The sequence below is a fragment of the Dromaius novaehollandiae genome, chromosome 5 (genome assembly GCF_036370855.1).
Source record: "Dromaius novaehollandiae isolate bDroNov1 chromosome 5, bDroNov1.hap1, whole genome shotgun sequence".
NCBI classification, from domain to species: Eukaryota; Metazoa; Chordata; class Aves; order Casuariiformes; family Dromaiidae; genus Dromaius; species Dromaius novaehollandiae.
In genome coordinates, this window is record NC_088102.1 from 61,325,858 (window position 1) to 61,347,469 (window position 21,612).

The 21,612-nt window shown below is 35.4% G+C and overlaps 1 protein-coding gene across 8 annotated transcripts in view; it reads left to right on the forward strand.

The window, feature by feature from the left end:
* SBF2 (SET binding factor 2) overlaps window positions 1–21,612 on the forward strand; it is a 272,633-nt gene that overhangs the window by 136,111 nt on the left and 114,910 nt on the right. For all 8 annotated transcript variants that reach the window (XM_026104380.2, XM_026104382.2, XM_064513020.1 and 5 more), the window contains 4 exons: window positions 17,479–17,611; window positions 19,185–19,293; window positions 19,893–20,006; window positions 20,903–20,980. In XM_026104380.2, coding sequence (XP_025960165.2) covers window positions 17,479–17,611; window positions 19,185–19,293; window positions 19,893–20,006; window positions 20,903–20,980 — 434 coding nt within the window. The remainder of the gene's footprint in view (window positions 1–17,478; window positions 17,612–19,184; window positions 19,294–19,892; window positions 20,007–20,902; window positions 20,981–21,612) is intronic.

Here is a 21,612-nt window from a genome sequence, read left to right on the forward strand (position 1 = left end):
TTTATAATTTTGATTGGTGAAGTAAAGCTTATTAAACACTAGATTTTTGTTATGATTCTGTTTTCGTGCCAGTAGCAATCAGCACACATTTTACTCTTGAAGACTTGAAATCTCTGCTTAGTCTGATAGTTTAGCAGGCTCTGTCCTTGGTTCTTATAAATATTTCCGTTGAAAGCTGATGAAGCTGATGTAAGGTTCTTGAGTGCAACAGCAGTCAACTCCCCTAGCCCCACTCCAGGGTTTAGCTGCTGATGCTCAAGGTCACCATTGATGTGGCACAGCTGTGTAGCCTTTGTTCAGACTACTGTGGGAGCTGTTTGAGGAGGAGCTGTGGGAAGCAGGGAACCTGGGCACCTAGAAGCTGCATTTTAGCTCAAGCCCTTGCCCTCAGTCCTTGCCTGAGCCATGCTGCAGCTATGCTTGTGCCTGACAATGTGCTTTGCTGATCCGGACCCGGACCCTCACCTGTGGACTTGATATCCTGGCTTAATCTTGGATCTTCCAATGCAATTAATCTTGGACCTTCCAATTCCTTAATCTTGGACTTGCCCAGTGATAATTGAACTGTCGCTGACCCTGGCTACTGTCCTTGGACCTGACCCTGACCTTGCCTCACTGACTTGAAATTCTGGCTTGACCCAAGACATTCCTCATCACCATGGGCTCATCTGGCAATCTGGACTTTTGGCTGAACCTAGCTACTGTCACTGGCCCTACTCTGCTCATCTTTCTGAGGTTACTATGGGACTCCACCACTTGGTGGTGAGGGCACAGCCTCTGCCTGCCTCGTTGCCATGCTTGGCTCCCACCTTGCCTTCCCTTATGGAGCAGTCAGCCACTCTTGCTCCCTGGCAGCTGATTCTGCTATTTTCACTGTTTGCCTTCCAGAAGTCGTGAAAAGGTGATATTTTGATACTACTTTTCAATAATAAGTTTTGATTCCTTTGATAGTTACAATCAAGCTTTGCAAATCCTGTAAGAGAGATATTCATGCACCCCCAATGTGCCTGGCATAGTGTGACCCAGAGGAAAAGATCTTTCTTGATCTTAAAACAGAAACTCTAGTCAGGCTTTCAGCATTCTGGAATAAAGCTGACTTCATTTGTTAACAGCCTTTCCAATGTGTTCTTGGTTCCCAGTGCACTACCTCAGAAATTATGATGTGAGCTAAGGGAGCATAACTGTTCATGTATCACAAAGATAAACATCCCACAGTTTAGCAACTGTTGACCTATAGAGAATACAGAGAAATGATGTGGTGCAGATCATCTGTGATATTTTGTTTCGGAGCTGAGTACAGTGGAGCACTCTGAGTCAGATTGCAGCACCGTTAGGCAGCAGCAAAGTTCAAGTAGACATCTCGGAGATGTACATGCGACGTGCATTAACTTCTTTATGGGACTACCGACACCTACAGTCAATATGGGAGTGAGGGGTGTATCAGTCATCACAGAAGGAAAAAAAACAGGTATTTTGCTTTCTCAAAGAAAAGAAAGATCTTGAAGTCTGCAGACTGTCACAGACAACTTTGGGTGCACATTAGCAGACCAATTTATATACAGAAAGAGAGCAGTATTAGCAGTGCTGTCAAAAATAAGTGATTTGCAAGGCTGTTATGGTTAAATTACGTCATATGTAGGGAACAGACTGAAATGTTTGTTAAATGTCCTACACAGCTTAAGAGCAAGAGAACTTGAATGCTTGGGAGAAGAGTGCACTCCCACGTGAGAGCATAAGACACTGCCTCAAGTGTCCTGAGCATGCATACTTCTTCTGTGGTAAGGGGAGGCTTAATTACCAAGATGGAGATTTTTTCAAGAATATTTGGATCTCAACATACTCTGTTTTTTGCACTTCTGATCACCAAGAGGAAGCAGAAGGATGCAGATATTTTTCCTTTCTCAGAAGCACAGCTGAGCTGTGCAGTCTTATGCTTCTTTGTGTTGGTTTCAAAATCCTTTCTCGGTGACCCAAGAATTTGACCATCTTCTTGCTAAGCTAGTGTAAACTTCCTTGCTGAGTTAAATGTAACTGCTGCTCCTTCACAGATACTTTTAACTTTTGCTATTGCTGGTCTACAAGCTTTTTAGAATGTGTAAGTCAAGTAGAGGAGCAGCATTTTGGACTACACAGTGCTTTTTGAGATGCAGCCCAATCATATTCAAAGTATTTCATCTCTAATAGTGTGAATGGAACTTTTCCAATGTTCTTCAGTTTCAGAAGAGACTGGAGATTAACATAGAGTAACTGCATGTGCTGCCTTGACTGTAAGACAAAAGATGTAAGTTCTTCCATATAAGTGCTTCCATCTTGCTTTTTCGATAAAATAAGTATACTTGGCCCATAGTAAAACACTGGGATAATTATTCAAAAAAACATTACGTGACAGAAGATAACGTGTTTAGGCTGCTTGTTATTTCTATTTGTAGTATTGTTAATACTTTAAAATAAGTTTTGCCTTTTTCTTTTTAAGAGAGATCAAAACGATTTTTTTTTCCTGTTGCAGCAGTACACAGCTAGTTTGGGAATTTGTTGTGTATGGATTTATAGAAGGTACACTCGGCAGTCATGGTGAATGACAGGTTATCTGCAGTAGCTTGCACTTAGGGAAAGTAAGACAGGTTGTCTTGCACGATCTGGCAGTTTATCCTTCATGTAGGGGTTGGCTGCCTGAATTACTTGGCATTTACCATGGTGGAGGAGCTTGTGGAGAATTGCAGATGATTCTGTTGGAAAGGACCTCTGCAAGTCAAAAGGTCAAATCCTACCCTCTAAGCAGGGCCCGCTTTAAAGTTAACATCAGGCTGAGCATGTGGACACTGTGGAACAACTGATGTTTAATAATATTTGAAAGTTTGAGTACTTCTTCAGGTTGTAAGTAAAAGTATTTGAGAAACTCTCAGTTTTATGTCTGTAAATGTAATATTTCAGCACATGGCTTAGTCTTTAACAGACCAGTCTAGTGCATGACAAACTGTAGTTTCAAAAGTCAGATTTATTGCGTATATCCTCCCTATAGTAATCTCAGAATGTGACTCATGGGTGATGCTTTTATTCTAATCAGAATAATCACCTTTGATAGACAAATGTATTTGGTTGGTTCCTTCTAAAATTGTTTTCTATGTAGTATTGACTTCAGGATACTTCGATGGTTCCTGTATATTCTCATTCATATTAGATGTGCTTGGTTTCTAGCAAGTGTAAGATCTTTATTTTATACTCAATAATTCCAGAGAAAACTACTAATTCTGTGGCAGTCCGTTTTCTGTAAATTGGTGAAGGCTGACAAAGTATCCTGGGAAAGTTTCACTGTATTTTTGCCCTATTCCTCAGAACCTGCTGTAGGCCACCATCAGAAACAAATTTCTAGTTGAACCACTGGCCTAACCCAATGAAGTAGCTGTTATGTTCTTGTGTTTAAGTTCTTAATTTAGAAAAAAGCTCTTGTAATTAAGCCAGATCTCCTCTGGAATGTTGTGTGCATTTCTGGTCATGTAGAATTTCATTGAAAAAAGGTGAATTCTTCCTGGAATAGGCATGGAGTTGGGTTAATACAGTAAGAAAAGAAAAGGAAAGTTTGCCCTAATGATGGTGAGGGGGTTATTGACAGTTTAGCCTAGTTGTGGCTAAGAGAGGAAGTACTGATCTAAATACAGTAAGGCATTAAAAAAAAACAAAAACAAAAAAACAAAAAGGGGAGGGAATGGGAAGATCTATTAAGACCTATTTAAGCTACAGGAAATGATCATCATGAAGAACAAATGAATGTAAAATGGCCATGAATCAATTAAGGCTGGAAGTTAGATGATTTCTTAACTGTAAGAGGAGAAGAATTCTGAAACAGCCTTCTGTTATGAATAGTAATGACAAATGATCTCACTACATTCAGGATGAAGCTTCATCAATTCGAGATCACCTTTGAGACTGAGATCAACTGAGATTGTCTGATGTAGTCATGATAGTAAGGGACTAGACTAGACTCTCTGACTGTTTGTAGAACCTTCCAGGTCTGTATTTCTAAATCCAGGATATATTAAAATACCCAGAATTTTTGCTTTTAATGCATTTGTTGATACTTTGAGAGATGTTTTCTGTAATGTAATAGTTTTCATTATTTTAATTCTGGTTTAGGGGAGACAGGGTGTTCAGCATCTCATGTATACCTTAACACAACAGAAGACTATATTAAATTACAGTATAAATGGGAAAAGAATTCCTTATTAAATATATATGCATTTTTTGCTGGGAAATATTATGAAAGGGTCACTGCACAGTCAGTATGCTAGCTGGCTTCAGCTTGTTGGCTAAGAAAATCCCGGTATCTTCAATGTAGAGCAAGAACTGTTTATATTTTAATGTTTTGCTTTGTTCAGAAGTAATTTATGGGCAGCTAAACAATGAGAGATGTAATTTGTGCAATGATGTATGAAGTGTCCAGATGTGGAGTTTTCAGTACAGTAACACCTGTAATTGCAAGATGCGCTAAGTTCAGCCTGTTTATGTGGAGCCCTTTCCACGTCTCATGTTTGTCATGAGACTTCAGTGATGTGAACCAGGCTGGTTTTGGCCTTCCATCAGGTTGCTTCCGAACTTCGTGCCCAGTTCACTCCATTTCTTTTCTTTCCATGAGATATCCTTGATTAGGAGAAGGGAACATGTGTACCCTTTGTTGGAATTTAACCACATATACAATTAAATAAAATTGTGGATGACAGTTTTATTAATATGTATATAATTTAGAAACTCCTAATTGGTCTTTGAGCTTGATAAATTGTATACTTTCCAGCCTATGGAACCTGGCACCACACGTTGCGTGAATGGATGTTGCTGGCTTATGTTGTAGTTTCAGTTTAAATCCAAGTGGCCAGTGAGCTGTGATTAGCTCCATAACCCATCAAGAGAGAATTTGCCATTCAGGCTTTCGAAGTAGATTTATGTAGTCTGTCAAAGAACTAATAGATTACGAAGGGATTTGACGCAGCATTTACTGCTAATGGGCACTTACTGCTGCAACAGCAGAACAAAAAGAAAGTATTCTTTTTGAAGCTGTAGGTAATAAAGAGATATTGTGATAGTGGATTTTGTACAGCAGCTCTTCTGCGCTCCAAAAAACTGTGCTTTGTGGGCAAGCACTGAAGCTTCATTTCCCCAGCAGCATAAACTGATTTATCTGACAGGCTGCAGATCGTATTTGTTTCTCCACTTCCAGCTGCACAGTTCTGCCATATCCCTTGTGCTGAAATGGTGCTTGCCTGACCCATGCTGAGCTGTTTTATCTCACCAAGTTAACAGAAAATATTTGGAGGGATGGAAAGAGGGAAGCTCATGTTTGTTTTCTGTCCGCAGCCTCAGTTGTGGTTAAGTCAGTCTAATAGCTAACTGCTGCCATAAGAACAGCTCCATCCCCTCTTCCTCCCTGAACTAGTTCACCTTGAAATCACCAGAGCTTTAATGCAGGTGAAAGAAAGCAGCAGTGTGCAAGGTGAGGGAATGGATGGGGAAATGGGGTAAGACTGACCCTTTCGGTGACAACCGTTAGATCAGCTTATGATCAGCTAATGTCAAACTGCGCCCTCAGTAGATGCTGCTTGTATTTTGACATTTGTTTGGCATGTGTGGATACACTGGGAGCTTTGTTTTCTACCAGTATAATGTTGTAATGCCAGCCATTCATGGACAGGACTCTGAAATGTGTTGGCAGGTTGTGACCAGCTTTTCCTGTATTGTTCACTGTTTTGCAGAGTCATGAAAAACATGACACAAGATGCTCACTTACTTTTACCCAATCTGAACTTATATTACTAATGATTTTTTCAATGAGAAACATGTGCAGTAGCTCACTGTAAGCAAATTATAAATCTCACAAGGAAGAGCTACCTAAAACTGGAAGCTGTATATGTGATGAAGTCCTTTATTTTGTTGGCTGTATTTTTTATGAGGAAGCTGACTTTTCAAATGTTAAAACAATACAATTATATATTGATATTTGCTTTATAATGATGAAGTGAAAAAAATTATTAAGTGAAAATTTCCTTTTTTGTATTTGAGAAGAGAGTAATCCTAACAAATTTTTTTTCTATTTATAGTAGAACCTTAGAAAACACCCCTCAGGAAGGGGAAAGGTGAAAACAAATAAAAGTTTCCCAGACATGAGAAAAATGTAAACTCTAGAAAACAAATATCTAATGAATAAACAAACAAATTTTAAAAGGTGAAGGAAACTTACCTTGCTTACTGAATCAGATCTAACTTGGATCACGTTACCCTTCTTTCTACTTTTAATGGTATGAATGCAGAAATATCTTTCCTGCTTATTCACAAGCAAACTCTGTAGTGCTTAAACTTTAAATTTCAAAACTGCAGGGTTAATACTTATATCAAAGAGGAGAAGAAAAAAACCTCTGAGATTTCATTCCTTGTATTTGTTCTTGTAAGATCATATTTAAATTACTGCTAATGTAGTTATAAAGTAAGTTTTTTTTACATAGTATCTGAAATCTATATGTTGATTTCAACATTGCAAACTCATTCAGTAAGACTTTTCTGAAGCTTTTTAGGTTCTTAATCCCATTGAGCCTCACTCATTGTCTGATAACATAGTTTTGCATGCTTTCATATTTGCATTTGCTTCTGTCTGTTACATTGGAGAGGCCAGTGCACCATTTCTTCTTCAATGTATTATCTTCTAAAAATAGTTATATTTTGACATACTACAGAATTCCAGCAAGTGGTAATTCCTTTCTATTCATTCATTTATACATCGTTTATTTATTTCCTCATTCATTCATTCATTTGTTCATCATTACCACCAGCTTAGATTTTTTGGTTGCCATATACCTTGCTGTTGGCTGAAAATGGAAAGAAAGACAAAATTATATTATCTAATTAAAATAACAGTCATTAGTCTATGATTATTCCATATGGAAAACAACAGTTACGTTTTCATGTGTATGGTATGAATATTTTAATTGCCACGGATCTTCTTGAAATTAATGTGTTTTTAATATTATCTTTATTATGATTAATGAAAACAGTAGTTGGTTATTTTAACTTATAACTGTTGTTGTTTGAATTCTTGATGTGCTATATTAGGCAATAACAAACTACTTTACCCTGGCCCTCAGGAAAATAGTTAACTACAGGAACATTTCTTCATCCACTACAGTTTTGTTTAATTAAAATGGAAACAGAAACTAAGTTTTTCATACTCTGGTATGGAAGTACTCTTTAAAAAAAGTAAATGTTTGACATACTTATCAAACAGTAAGGCACTGGTGTTTAATGAGTTCTTTGCACAGTGGTATGAGTCAGGGGCATATAAGCCCTATAATTTCTTGTATTTCCCTTGAGAAAGAATGTAGTAGGTTGAGCAGCCATGATTTTTCTTTCTGTTGCCTCTTTCTTACCCTGTTACTTAACTCCACTATGCCAGTAGCTCAAAACCTTTCAAACCCTCTGGTCAACCTTATGTCCTCTTTGTAAAGACTGATCCTCTTCTGCCTTCTCCACCTTCCTCCAACACAGGTTTGCAACAGACTTGAAAATTGCAGCCTTTCTTCAAATATATCAGTTCTAACTCGAACCACCAGGTTTTTTTGTTTTTTTGTTTTGTTTTGTTTTGTTCCAGTAAGTCACACTGCATGTGCTGTCAAGTTTGCATTTCTCTGCTAGAATGTGCAGGACAGAAGCTTCATACCCCACAAGATATAGTGAGAATCTTAAACTGTCTGCATCGATTCATAGCACACAGGATGGATATGTTTTAAGACTACTTCAAAAGACCTTCCTTTCTTCGCTTGCTGTTGATGAACAGCTAACTGTTCGGTTGCGGTGTGTGCTGGGGTGCCAGGATCTCAGTAGATCAGGAAGATCTCAGGGGGTTTCATAAAGAAGAACTTAACAAAATCTCTAAACATCATGCAGAGAATCCAAATGTTATCTTTTGGAAAACATGTAGACTTTTTTCCAGTTTTCATGGTTATGGTATCTTGCAGTTTCCATTTACCTTTTTCTTAACTGAATATCCATGTTTTAATGCTTCATGAATATCAACCAGTGGTGTCCAAAGAGAGCTCTGCCACAGTATTCTAATCACCCACCTCTGTTCTTGTTGTCTTTGCATTTTTCTGATACCATTTATTTAGGACTTCAGTAGTTATGTCCCTGGGGAAGGACTTTGTAATTCTTAGAGAGGAAGCAGATATGTTTGCAGTTTCTTGTGTATCCTTGACCATTTTTCCTGTGTACAGTTCAAGAATGACAATACTTTTTTCATTCTTAGAGATTTTTCTTTCAAAGAATCATAATGGTATTGCTCTGCTTCTGCTTTATTATGTTTAAATAACTTTTTTTTTTTTTTTTTTTTTTTTTGTGCTTTAAATGAATCCAGTCAAATTATGGGTAACCATTTTCTCCGTTACTCTTGGCAGTATTTCTACTAAGCATATTTTACAATTCATTATACACAGCAGTCTCTGCCACATGTTGCAGTATTCTTTTTCATATTGTAGCTACTCATAGTTTTGCAGGCTAAATTCTGTATTTTGCCTGTCTGCTTTGTTCTTAGCTCTGAGTGAAATACTTGCTTTTAAAACTTTATGTAAATAATAAGCCATATCTTCATGTGGAATTTGTTATTCTAGTTCCATTCAAATCATTGGAGACTTGCTGTTTTATATGCAGCTGAAAATATAGCCACTTATTTCCAAAATATTCATTATCAAGGTAATTTCAAGGTATTTTCATATGCTTTTTGTGTTTTTCAAAGTGAAGGGTACTCGATTTCATACCTTTTGCAGATTGTATACCTTTGCATTTTCAGAAATTCTGGTTTGCACTTTGTGCCTGTGAATAAATAAAGGTTACATTTTGAGATCAGGCTTTATAGATACACTAGTATCTGTAGATGAGCAGCACTGTGCCAAGTTTCTGACTCTGTCTGGCTAATATATCTTAATCCTGAAAAAAGGCTGTCATCAACATGTAAAGGTTTGTTCAGGCTGCATTCCCATTCAGTTCTTTAATTCCCAAGATTGACAATGATGGGATAAATATAGGAATCTTATTTTGATGTGCCACTTTCCCATTAGATAATGTACTTTGCTAATTAGCTAATATATAGAATGATTTTCAGTAATCTCTAAAAAGTCATGGTTATTACTTTGCTTTCTATAGATCCTGCCTTGGTTTTGAATCTTTGACCTGAAGAGTTAGTATTTCATTGTTGTAACCATTCTCCTGATTTATAAAGTGAGGTTTTATAAACAAATCGGATTGCCTGAAAAGTTTTTAAAGCTTTTCCTGAAGTTTAAAATCACTGTTGGTGACTGGAAGGAATCTTCATTTACTTTCAGATAGTTTGGTATATATGAATCAATTTGGAGAGTTGGCAAATTGCACTAACTCTTTTTGATTTACTTAAGAACAAGTCAGCAGGTGCAAATAATTTCTCCTTCACATTAAATTTTGATTGCAGATTTACTATCAGAAAACATAATTTTGGCTGGTTTAACTGCTGTAAATAATTTTTATAGCATGTGCTTGTTTTTCCAACATGTTTTTGATACATGTAGGAGGGAAGGTTTCACAAAATATTTGGTACAAACAGTAAACTAATGTTTCTGAAAAAGAAATTTTTAATGAGGGAAAGTCAACTGTCAAAATTTCTAAAAATGGAAAAATTGGAGTGGCACTCTTTCACCCTTATTTTGGGGGATAAGGCAGCCTTTAAATTGGTAAGCGTTTACCTGTTATCCCAGTCCACTCAAAATTCTTGAAAAAAAATTCTTCCGTTGAGTTTTGATTAGTCTGGGCTTGTGAGGGTTATACAGAAATGCTGTATACTGATAGCAGGTTTGTATGAAGTTGATGTTTATCTCTACTTCTGACTTTCTCAGGTCTGGAATACTAGGTATTTACAGGATAAACATCCAAACCAAATAGCTTCCTGTTTTAGGTATCTTGCTCGTTAACTAAATGAGATGAGAGATGAGATATGAAATCAGATGTGAAAATAAATCATATTTCAGCAGAACAGACTGCTAATCAAATGTTAATGCCTGAATGCATATATGAACTAACAGTAAGAAAATGAGAACTTCTGTTTTAATCTGATAGTCAATAGTTCAATATTGAAATATTTTGCCTGCCACCTTGCCTCTGTATAGGGAAAACAAAAAACAAACAAAATTTATCTGAGTATCTTCCCCTTAACAGCTCTGGATTTAATTTTATATGCAAAGCTACTTGGTTGACATTCTGCTGGCATTTATTCTTTACTGGAATCTGGTTTTGATGTGTTCACAAATAAAAAAAGAAAGAAAACATTTCAAATACAGTAACTAAATTTATTTTTAGTAGCACCTATCAAACTTGTCTGTATGGAGCAGACATACAATCACTGCAAACATTCAATGGGTAATTGAGGTTATGTTTGTATAATTTGAAATGATTCATAGTGTCATGTAAATTTGGCATTTACCTCCCTGCCATATGAATACTTTGTGTATATGAAACCATTATTTGTCTGTTCTACCTTCCATTGTATATTCTGCGTTATCAAAAAAACTCACTCAACACTCATGTAAAGCTTGAACGTATCAGTCTTATTTTGGGCGTATATAGCTTAGGTACGTATAGCTTTAAAACTGTGCCTGTGAAATGGTTTTGGTCTTTTGCCTTTCAAGGATGAAGACCTTGCTATCTAAATATTTTAGTATTAATTGTGTTTAGCTGTACCATAGCTTCTGAAAGAAATATTTATGTTGGTTTTGCTCATTCAGTGTATTGGCAGAATTGTGTTTGAAGGTACAAGAACTGAGGAGTGCTTTTATTCCTCCTTTAAGGGGTTATGCAGTGGCATTAATGGAATTGATTAAAAATGAAGTGGTATGAACATGCGAAAGACAGACATCTCCATGTATCTTCCCAAGCAGATCGCATACTGTATTTGATCCTTATTTCCTCATGCCTGTGTAATACCTAGTTTTGGATGACTACCATCACTTGAATCAATGTTGACAGAACACAGTTAATATTGTTAGAGTTCTGGGGGAACAGCAGTGGTAGGACTATTTCGTCTTTAGCTGAAGATTCTTTTGGTTATATTAGTTTTCACAGTCTCTTGGATAGCCTGTTGGATGATCAGTTGGCAAGATATGCCTATATCGCATTTATACCAGCCTCCTTTTGCTTGCTCCTCCTGTACCTCCCCTCTTCACCTACTCCACTCCCCAAAAGGTTTGTTTGTAGAGAAGGCTCTCTTTTGCCCTGCATTTTATAAATAACATGCAACATTACGGTTCAGATATTCAATTACCTTCAATTCAGTTCCCAAACCAAAATGTTTATCTAAAAACATTTTTTGATTTGAGTACTGCCTGTCGCATCCATTGCTTGCTTCTGAATGCTTAGAAGTTAGTAAGGACACTTGCTTTATGAAATATTTAATTGCTTGGAGTCATCTTAGTTGAAGGCTCTGTGCTTCAGAGACTGCTTCTCTTCCTCCACAGTCTGACAAAGTCCAAGTAAGTTAATCTCTCGGGGTGCTTGGCTGACTTGTGTTCTGTGCGTTACCCAGCCAGAAAGCAGGGTAAATTAACCCTCACAAAACTCGGTGCTGGCACAGCTAGTTTTCTCCCCATTCGTGAGCAAGTTTGGTTATACTTTAATCACGGAGTCTGCAGTCTGCTACTCTACGAGAACTGCAAAATTTTCTAAAGGTAGATTGATCTTGAACTGAATGACCATAGGAGTTTTACTGGTTTGTTAGAAGCGTGTGTAGTTGATTGTAGATACCGTGTAATTTTGAATTAGGCAAATGAATGCAATTTGGCAAGGATTACCAATATGAATGTTGAGTACAATTGTTGCCTCTTATTTACCGCGTAAGCATGTAATTTGTTCATTAGCAATGCTATGCAGTTACATCCAAAAATAAAAATGAAAAGAGTTTTATGTTTTTCTCTGTCTTGTTTCCCAGTTACCTTTAGAGTTTGACACTGCCTGGCACAGAACTTGCACTGTGCAACATCCAGTGTCCTTTCAGAAAGGCTTTTCACTCATTATTGAGTCATTTCCTGGATTAGTCTGGATAAGTTATGGATTATTTTGTCTATTAAGCTTTTTCTTGTGCTCGATAATTCAAGAGTGGCATATTGGCTTAGTAATGTATTGAGCTAGTTGAGTTTCCAAATCTCATGTTTAAAACTCTTTAGAAGTCTGAAGTAGTTAGTGATAATATTTTACTTGCATGCAATATAAAAGACAGTTAATAATTTGACAAGAACACTTTGTGTGTGTGTGTGTGTGTGTTTTTTAAATCATACTTAAATACTTAAAATCTAGAACAACAGGAAGCAGGCAGAATGATACATTAGTTGGTGTAGGATGTCAGATAATTTAGTACAAATTACAGATTCTTTAAATACTTGAAAACAGCGAAGGTCAGGAAGCCTCCATTCAAAATTTTCCAGCATATGTATAATATTTAACAGGATGTATGTCTGCCTGTAGACTGTAAACGAGTAAAAATCGACTTGTTTGTTGTTTTTCATGTTGTCTCTTTATGCCTTGACAAATTGGCGTCGGATGCACTGTGGAGTCTGAAGACCAGTATACAGTTCAAGGTTACAAACAAACATGATTGTGTCTCATAGCATGAGGAAACTGGACTCAGACTGTTATTCTGAACTACTTGTTTTCAGTAAATAACATTCAGGGCTTGAAACAACACCTTGAGAGTTTAGTCAAATAATTTAATCAATGATTTAAATGGCAAAAAAAAAAAAAAAAAAAGTAATCAAAAGTCTTCCTGTTTATAGTTTGTTTCAGTCTACCAGATTTTTTCAGAATCATTATATTGATCATATTCTTGAAAAAATATATTTTGAAGCACACATACAGAGCAATATTTTGTATCAAGTTAATGAATGTAGTGGAGTTAGTGGCTATCATTTTGCAAGTGACAAAATTCCAGATTAGATGTTTATATTGATATCTTTATTTATTTGTTTTATATTCCTCTGTACTGTATACAGAGTACTAGGAGAAAAAGGGGGGGAAATGGCTGCTGCTGGAGAATATCTCTGGACTGTAAAGTTTGTCAGTGAGTGACTGGAAGAGATAGATTTCACTGTCCAAGTGGAGTAGCCTGGGTTTCACTTTCCAAGTGGGTTTCCAAACTGGGTAGTCCGCTTTCAAGAAGTTACTTGATATTGGTGATTAGTTTCTCAATGGAAGAGCTCTGTCATTTTGCAGAAAGTCTTCAGAACCTGTCCTTAGGTATAAATTATATGTATTTTTAAGCTGTAAAGCTTTTATTCAGGCAAGGCAAAGAGCCAGTGAAGTTCTGGCTTTAAACTGGCTTTTACGAAATATATATAAAGAAATAATTTTGGAAGTGTAAGTTACTTATGTATTTATAGATGGACTCTGAATTGCACAGTAAAACCAAAGAATAGTCTTATTTTGGTATATTCATTTGTATTATAGGTTGCTGAAACAATTTTGCTTTCAAATGTAAACACAAGAGATTCCCAGAACCTCTAAAAGGCATAATTTTCTGTTTCTTTCATCTGTTTCTGCTCTAATAGGGTCCGTTTTGATGAGGTGACTTTCTGATTTTTGTGCATTCAGAACTAAAATGATGGCTGATAGCATGTAGAAATAACTTTTGAGATGCAGACTAAAACCATTCAAAATTCCAGGTTAAGAATATCTTTAAAGTTATGTCAATTGCATTAAATACCACAAGGTACAACTATTGCACATTTCTCACACACACATCTCTTATATGCGTTCTGATTTATCCCAGATGCTCAGAAATAATATGCAAGATACCTATATCCTGCAATTGGTTTTCTCCTGTTCTACTCATTGTTTTGTGATTTTTAGAGTGATTTTAGCCTATCATAGGTTGCACAGCAGAAATGTGCACACTTCACAGCTGCTTTCAACTGCTTTCTCCAAGGAGCTGCTACCTTGGGAATGAATTGGGGTCTCTCAAGCAGGAGACACAAGGTTTCCTATCCCTTTCTTTACGTGAATAATGGGTCAGTGAGCTTACCTGATCCCTATTAGCCTGTCTCCCTGCTTTGGTGATGACTTTCATTTATCCCTTTTCACACTCAGAGGAAAAGTTGGATTTTTCCCAATGTCCTTTTTGTTTATTATCTCTATTCCTGCTCTTCCTTACAAGACATCCTGTCCTTGCTTTATGAGGGTTTTGTAGAAGATCAGGTCACTATACACAGACATCAGAATTCAGATTTCATTATATATGTTCTGTACCTTTTTGTACTGATTTATGAAAGAGATATATTTAGATGCTCTCAATTTGGGTTGCTTTCCTAATTTTTGTAAATAAAACATTACTCTTGTCTAACCCAGCAAAGCTGGGGTTACATTTGGTGCATTCAGCACAGCAAACGCTTTAAATTTGTCTTCTATGACCAGTTAAAACGTAGTGAATATCTGAGGTGCAGACCAATGAAAAACATGCCTACAGTAAATATTCAAATGTGCAACATCAAGTTCATACATGGAAGATAATAGCTAAAAACAGTTATTTTAAGTAGTAAACTATACTGATGCTCCTTAAGCTACAGTGAGAAGCATCTTTGTGAAGTGCAAACGAAAGCTTCATTTGCAACCACTAATAGACTGCAAAAGTGGGTTAATTTCTCCCTAGTGGAGCTATGAAAACCTCATACATTGTATCAGCACTGCTTAATATTGTAAATAAATAACTTTATTGGGTCTTTCTCTCTCTCTCTCTCTCTCTCTCTCTTTTTTTTTTCCCCCCATCCATTCTGTGTTGCCTTTTGAATAGTTAGCTTTTCCTGCTGTGAAACCTGAAGATGAAGATCGGACTTGTGTACTTCAGGCCTACTATAGCTGAGTTCAGATGCCACACCTCTTGTTGTTACCGTGTTTGTTTCAGAGTTTTACAGAAACGAATTAGCTATAAAATACTCCATCATTTTGGTAGTCCCTTGGAGACTGTGCGATCTTGTGCTGTAAAGCCAACACGCTCTCAATTTTTTTTCGATAGAACAAAGAAATCAATTTAATTGTAATAGTTTGTTTTGGCTTTATACACAGTTACCAACACTAGAAACTCAATATGTTGTAGGTACCTCTCCTCTTTAGAAAAACAGGTTTCAAAATCATGAAGCTTTTGCAGGGGTCCTCCTTATAAACAGTAAATCTTGATTTCCACTTCATTCATGTATTTTGTCAATGAAAAGTCAGTACTGTTTATAAATGTTCAATTATTATGTACCATCTAAAATTCTGTATTGTTTTGATATCTCATTTGTAAGCCTATATTCAGGAATGATTTCATGTGAACAGTGTTGATCTGGGATAAATTTCCTGACTTGCAAAGGTGTTAGAATTAAGATATTCCTTCTAGACTCTTAAATCATCATAATCTACAGTGAGACAATGTCATATAGCTAGGAAAAAAGGGGGATATCTTTAACAGCTTGATTTCAGTTGTATGCTTTCACTAGATGAATGTTTTTATACTTTGTAAAATACATAGTTTTATAGTCAATAACATCTAGAAAATATTTTTAACTGTTATCTCTCAGGCTAGATTGCAACCTTACAATACAGTGAATGGAAGACCAACCTTTTCAAGCAACTTTTAATTATGGATATTTTGATCATAAGAGGAGTTTTTTGAGAGAATTTAGCTGTATCAAAAGCTAAAGCTAAAAGCTGCCGAAAGCTAAAAGCTGTTGAAAGCGAAAGCTGTCTTTTGTAGGAAGCATCTTCCTCTTCAGGTCTTTTCAAGCAAGAACTTTTTTTATCGCCATGACTGCCAGATCCATATGAGTGTATGTAGGATTTTTTGAGAGTTTTGTATCTGATTATAGAAGGTGTTAGATGTTTTAAAGCATTTTCCTAACCTTTTTAGTAAGAAATTTGGTGTGGAGTGGAGTCCTAAAAAGCTTGATACAGTTTTAACAAGGTTAAAATAAAAAGTGGATTCCAAAGTAATAGTAAAAATCTTTCAGGAAAGGAATAGGGACAGTTTTGTATTCAACAGGCAGTTCAATTTTTGATTTTGTAATTTTTTACAGAGATGTTCAGAAAGACAGCAGAACTTGTTGTTCGAGTATATACATACATACAGCTATTAAAAAAAAAGAGACTATTTAGTTATTTTTGAACCATTCACTGATGCGTTCTATTTCTTTCACATAAGGAAATTTGTTTGATTTTTTTCTTTACTAGTATCCTTACATGATGTATTATGAAGGAGTTTGTTTTATACTAGCACAGCATTAATTACACCACTGGAAACAATAGCAAATACTTGCAACAGTAACTTATTCAGCCTTATAACAAAGCCTTCTATCCTTGAGTCACTGCCTTTGATTTCATAAGTTTCTTGTTGGGATTCTTAGAGAACAGAATTTGATGCTGCAAGTCAAGTGAACAAGAACTTTTTCATTTTAAGAATTAATTCTGTTCCTCAAGAACCCTCTCCCAATCTTCATTCCTTTATATTTATGATTCAGGTTTCACTCCAGCAAAGCAAATTTTCATGCAGCAGCAGAGGAAAAAATAATTGTCGAAACATGAAATAGTTATTAAGTGAAACAAAGTGTTAATTATGCTATGAACAGAGTGGCTCTCAGCAGTCATACTTATTTTTGGGAAGATTGTTTTAAGATAACAAGTAGCTTTGCAAAGGTATTACATGCTGATAACGCAGGCTATGTCCTCAGGGAAATTTCATGCATTCCAGCATATTTCAGGAAATTTCATAAATTTCAGCATATCTCAAACATGTCTCTTTCTCAGGATGGGACTTTGTTTTAAAGGAAATGTATTTTTGGCCTTCCCTGGAAGCACATGGCTTTGCCTCAGAGGCAAATTATATTGTCTCAAAAAAAGCCCATCGTCTGATTCATGTGTCTTCTCCTAAGCCTAGTGGGGCTTGTTTAAATAGTCAGCTGCTCCTTAACATCGCCTTCTATTGACATGTACGTTCTTACTGCCCTTTTTTAAACTTGTGACTCCTGGAATGCTCTCCATGAGTGTGTTTATGAGGAAGTCTTTGTCATTTCTCTAAGGTCGACAGTATGATTTTGTTCATGGAGATATTATATAAAGGTTTAGAAGTTAAGCCTGGATCAGTGACTAGAGTTGTAGATATACACAAGATATATATAGTACTCTTTGAAACAATTTTTAAGCACTGCTGGGATTGGGGCTGAGAAGAGGAAATTCTTGAAAGTGATATTGAAAGGGAGATAATACAGTGTATCTGAGAAGTAGAAAGACATTCAAATAGTGTTTTAACAACTTTAAAAACAGAAAGGAAGCTGCACTAGTTACAGAAAAACTAGAAAAAGCTTGAGGGTAGGCAATTTGTTTATTTATCATATGCTTTTTGAAACTTACTGCTTTTTTGTCAAGCTGTTCAGTTGTTTTTTTTCTTTTACTTTTTCATTTTTTAAGGAATCCAAAATGTGCTCAGCTTATTCTGTGCAGTGCTTACAGAGAATAAGGTTCTTTTTCACTCCACAAGTTTTCAGAGGCTCAGTGATGCCTGTCGGGCTCTGGAGTCTTTGATGTTTCCCCTCAAATATAGGTGAGTTGAGTTTTGAATCTTTGCATTTCCTTGACTCATTTTATAAAATAACTCATTTTACATTGTTCTTAAAAAGAAGGAGTTGTGCAATGTTCGTTCATATAAACAAAGGTTTTCATAATATATACAAATCTTAGTCTGTGCGCTTCATTGATAAAAATCTCATTGCATCATGGCCATGGAAACTATGAAAGGAGAAACATTGTATCTCCAAATGCAATAGAAACCCTAGGATTTCATAAGGTCGGTTTGGATGGCAGAAATTTATAGTGATGATCCATGAGTAGAAGCTTGGAAGAGAAAAGATTTGTGGGAACCTAATAGCAGCCTGCCAATAACTTAAGAGGAGGTTATCAAGAATACAGAACTATGCTATTTAGTGAGGTGCATGACAGGAGAACGAGTGACAGTGGTCATAAACTGAAAAAGGGAAGTTTCTGACTGGATATAAGGAATACATTTTTCATTATGAGAATAACTAGGCTCTGGAACAGAGAGATTGTGGGATCTAGATCTGGATCTGGATCAACCAGATCTTGATTCAGCCTTGACCCTGCTTTGAGCAAAAGGTTGCACTAGGTCAGCTCCTAAGGTCCTTTACAACCTGAAGGATTCTAAGATAAAATCTGCATTAGCTTGTATGACAGTTTTGAAACATTGAGAAATATCTACCAAATGATACTTTAAATCTACACATTGATCCATTTGAAAAAGCCAGATCTGAATCCAGATTTTTGAAACGAAAAGCTTAATGTCAGGCTACTTATTATGTTAACAAAAAGAATTGTAATTCTGTGTCATCTATTTTAAAAGATGCTCGTATTTAATAGCATATTTTTATTTGTTTAAAATAAAAAGGAAGGCCTCACTTTAGTATACAATAAGAAGGAAAAAAATTGAAAGTGAGTTTTGGAATAGATTCCCTAATGCTAGAATAGTAATGAAAGTAAATTTTAATGATAATTATCAATTAGGTGTTCAAATGCATTGATTTAATTTACACTCAGTTTTTCATGTTTTTCTGATGAAAACTAATTTTTTTTTAATTGTCATCAATATCTGTATGTAATATATTGGATATTATACTTAATGTTTAGATGTCACTTCAGTATCCAAACATAAGATTTCATTTTAGTATTTTACAAAAGGCTGTCTGGTAGCAGTCTGGCCAAAAACTAGTAATGTTTTTAAAAATAAAAGTGTTCTCCATAACTTTTTTAGTGTCCCTAAGTACATAAAAATTTAGCACAAATATAGTAACCATATGATATAAATAAGTAGAAAAATTCGTTTGAATATTCTTTTGTTGTTGTCTTAATCTGAAAAATGCACTTGTTTACAATAAATTGTAGACCCTATAATATAATCATTTCTAGATTTTACATGACAGATGTTCCTTTAACAGCTTGGCACTTTATAACAATGAGTTTAATAAATACTTTCATATGTTGTCATTTTAAAATACAACGATTTACTGTAAATTTTGTTGGTAACAGGAAGGTTAAAAAAAACCCTATTCTATATAAAGGGATAGGCAGATGTTTTTATTTTATTTTATTTATTCTTTTTACAGTTATCCCTATATTCCAATTCTTCCTGCACAGCTATTGGAAGTTCTCAGTTCACCAACACCTTTCATAATTGGTGTACATTCCATCTTCCGTAATGACATTCATGAGCTTGTAAGTATGCTTACCCAGAATGTTCATAGTCATGATGCCATTTGTGATGTTTAGTTGTAGATATTTCTGTGCTTCAGAGTTGTTCATATGGATAATTCATACACACTTAAAATATTAGTGTAGGGGACAAGACAAGGCAATCAGGAGGAGAAAAAAGGACAAGCATCATCAATTCTGTAAATTCTGTAAATTTACTGAGACTGTAAAGCAGGGGAAGGAAATGGTTTGTTGATTCTAGTGCAGGATGGGAAAGAATGAATCCATTTTCAGCTTTGACCTATATTTCTATCATGCGTTTGAACACTAGATGTTTTCAAATGTATCCTCAACTGGAATATTAGAAATAGAAGTCACTTTTGAAAGTTTCACCTATTTCTCTTTCTTTGGTTTATGCTGATTTTTCACATCTAAATTCAGTAATGTGAATTACTGTGAATTTAGAGTATTGCCTTTACCAAAAGCATTCTATAGATTAAAATTAATACTCTTTTAATTAGTTAATATTGACACAGGTGCAGATCATGAAATTTACACTGTTGAGTTTTTAAACTATGTTCACAGGATGTACTACATATAATGTTTTTGTCTGTCTTTTACAGTTAGATGTAATCATAGCGGACCTGGACGGAGGCACAATTAAAATTCCTGAATGTATTCATCTTTCTCAACTCCCAGAGCCACTGCTACATCAGACTCAAATGGCACTTTCTCTAGTATGTCTTGATACAAAACCAAGTTTCCACCCTCCCACCCTCTTTTTAAAGAACCAGAACGGGAATTTCAGTATTAAATTGCTTTCAAACTCATTGGAAATGTGAGATGTAAAAGTAGGATTGCTAACAATACTTTTTAGAAAAATTTATTACTGAAGTTAGAATTGCTTAGAATTAGCATCATCAACAGTTTAGTTCACTTCTAAGATATGTTTTCTAACTATTCAAGAGGAAGGTGGTGATGTTGTCTTAACTAATAATGCACTTGAAATAGTAATTCAACTTCAGTATTTGACAACATTATTACTGTTAAATGTTAAATTACTGCCAAAGCTTCTTTTCTGTTAAATGCACAATTTCACAAATCCATTTTAACTGTTCATTTACTTTGAAGCTTAGCAAATGAAATGATGAGTTAGTCCTAGAGTTTGTTTATATAGTGCCCCTCTAATCAATAATCAATGCTTGATTCTGCATTAGGGAATCCTCCCCAAAAGTAGTTTTGTTTTCTCTGAAGGAAAAAAAATCTTTTGCTACCATTGTCATAAATTAGGAAACACTTGATTTGGAGGTTTCTGAACAAATCTGCTGATCCTAAAGAGACAAATTTTCTATCTGGTCGTCTGTTTCAGATGAATCAACTCTAGAATCCCCAAGTCTATTGACTAGCTTCATTGACTGTAATCAGAGTTTATGATAACTAGCTTACATGTAGAAACTTGAGATTCATGAGAAATGAATCCCATCTTTATTTTCATACAGTCTTTATACTTTAACTTAATTTATTATTTGAAGTGCTTACCATCAGTGAATATTAATTTGAGAAAGAAAAAAATAATAACTTGTCCTTGCCTCAGCAAAATGAGGGAAAAAAATTTGTTTAAAAAATTCTCTAGGTTTTGCATCCTGATTTGGAAACAGCAGATTATGCATTCCCTCCCCCACGAACAGCTTTATCACACTCAAAAATGCTGGTAAGACTTCTGTGTTGTGTCTGACTTTGTTAAAGTAGAAAACTGAAGTTTTAGACTAACTTTCTTATAAGAATTTTGACTTTGTATTTCCTTTTCCATATTCTATACAATATTATTGATGAGGTAAAGAAATGCCATAGAACTTTGCATTCTGCTTTTTAACAGTATTCTAGTGGATTAGAAGTTTTTATTAACATAGTAGTAGAAGTATGCAAGCATCTTATTTTCCTTTAATATTGCTGTCTTAAGAGAAATGATCTATTGAGTTTAATCTGTTCCTTTTCTGTTTCATAGACCAGTTAAGCTGCAGAAATTTACGTGAGCGGAGAAACTAGTCTTCTTTTTGGAAATGTTAAAATTAAATTCTCTTATAGACCAAAAAATAAAAAAAGTTTTACAGCTTTTTATTTTTCCCTCAGGAAAGGTAGATTACCTTCTCTTTCCCAAAATTGCCATTTACTCCATTTACTCTTATAGACCAAAAAAAAAAAAAAAAAAGTTATATTATGGTGTTTACTTAGCAACCAGGAAAAGTTCTTTAATGTGAGCAGTTTTAAATTTGCAGAACACGGAGAGAGATGGAGGACACTGAGAACTCTAGACTATTAATAACAGGTTTGTAAACCTTGAAC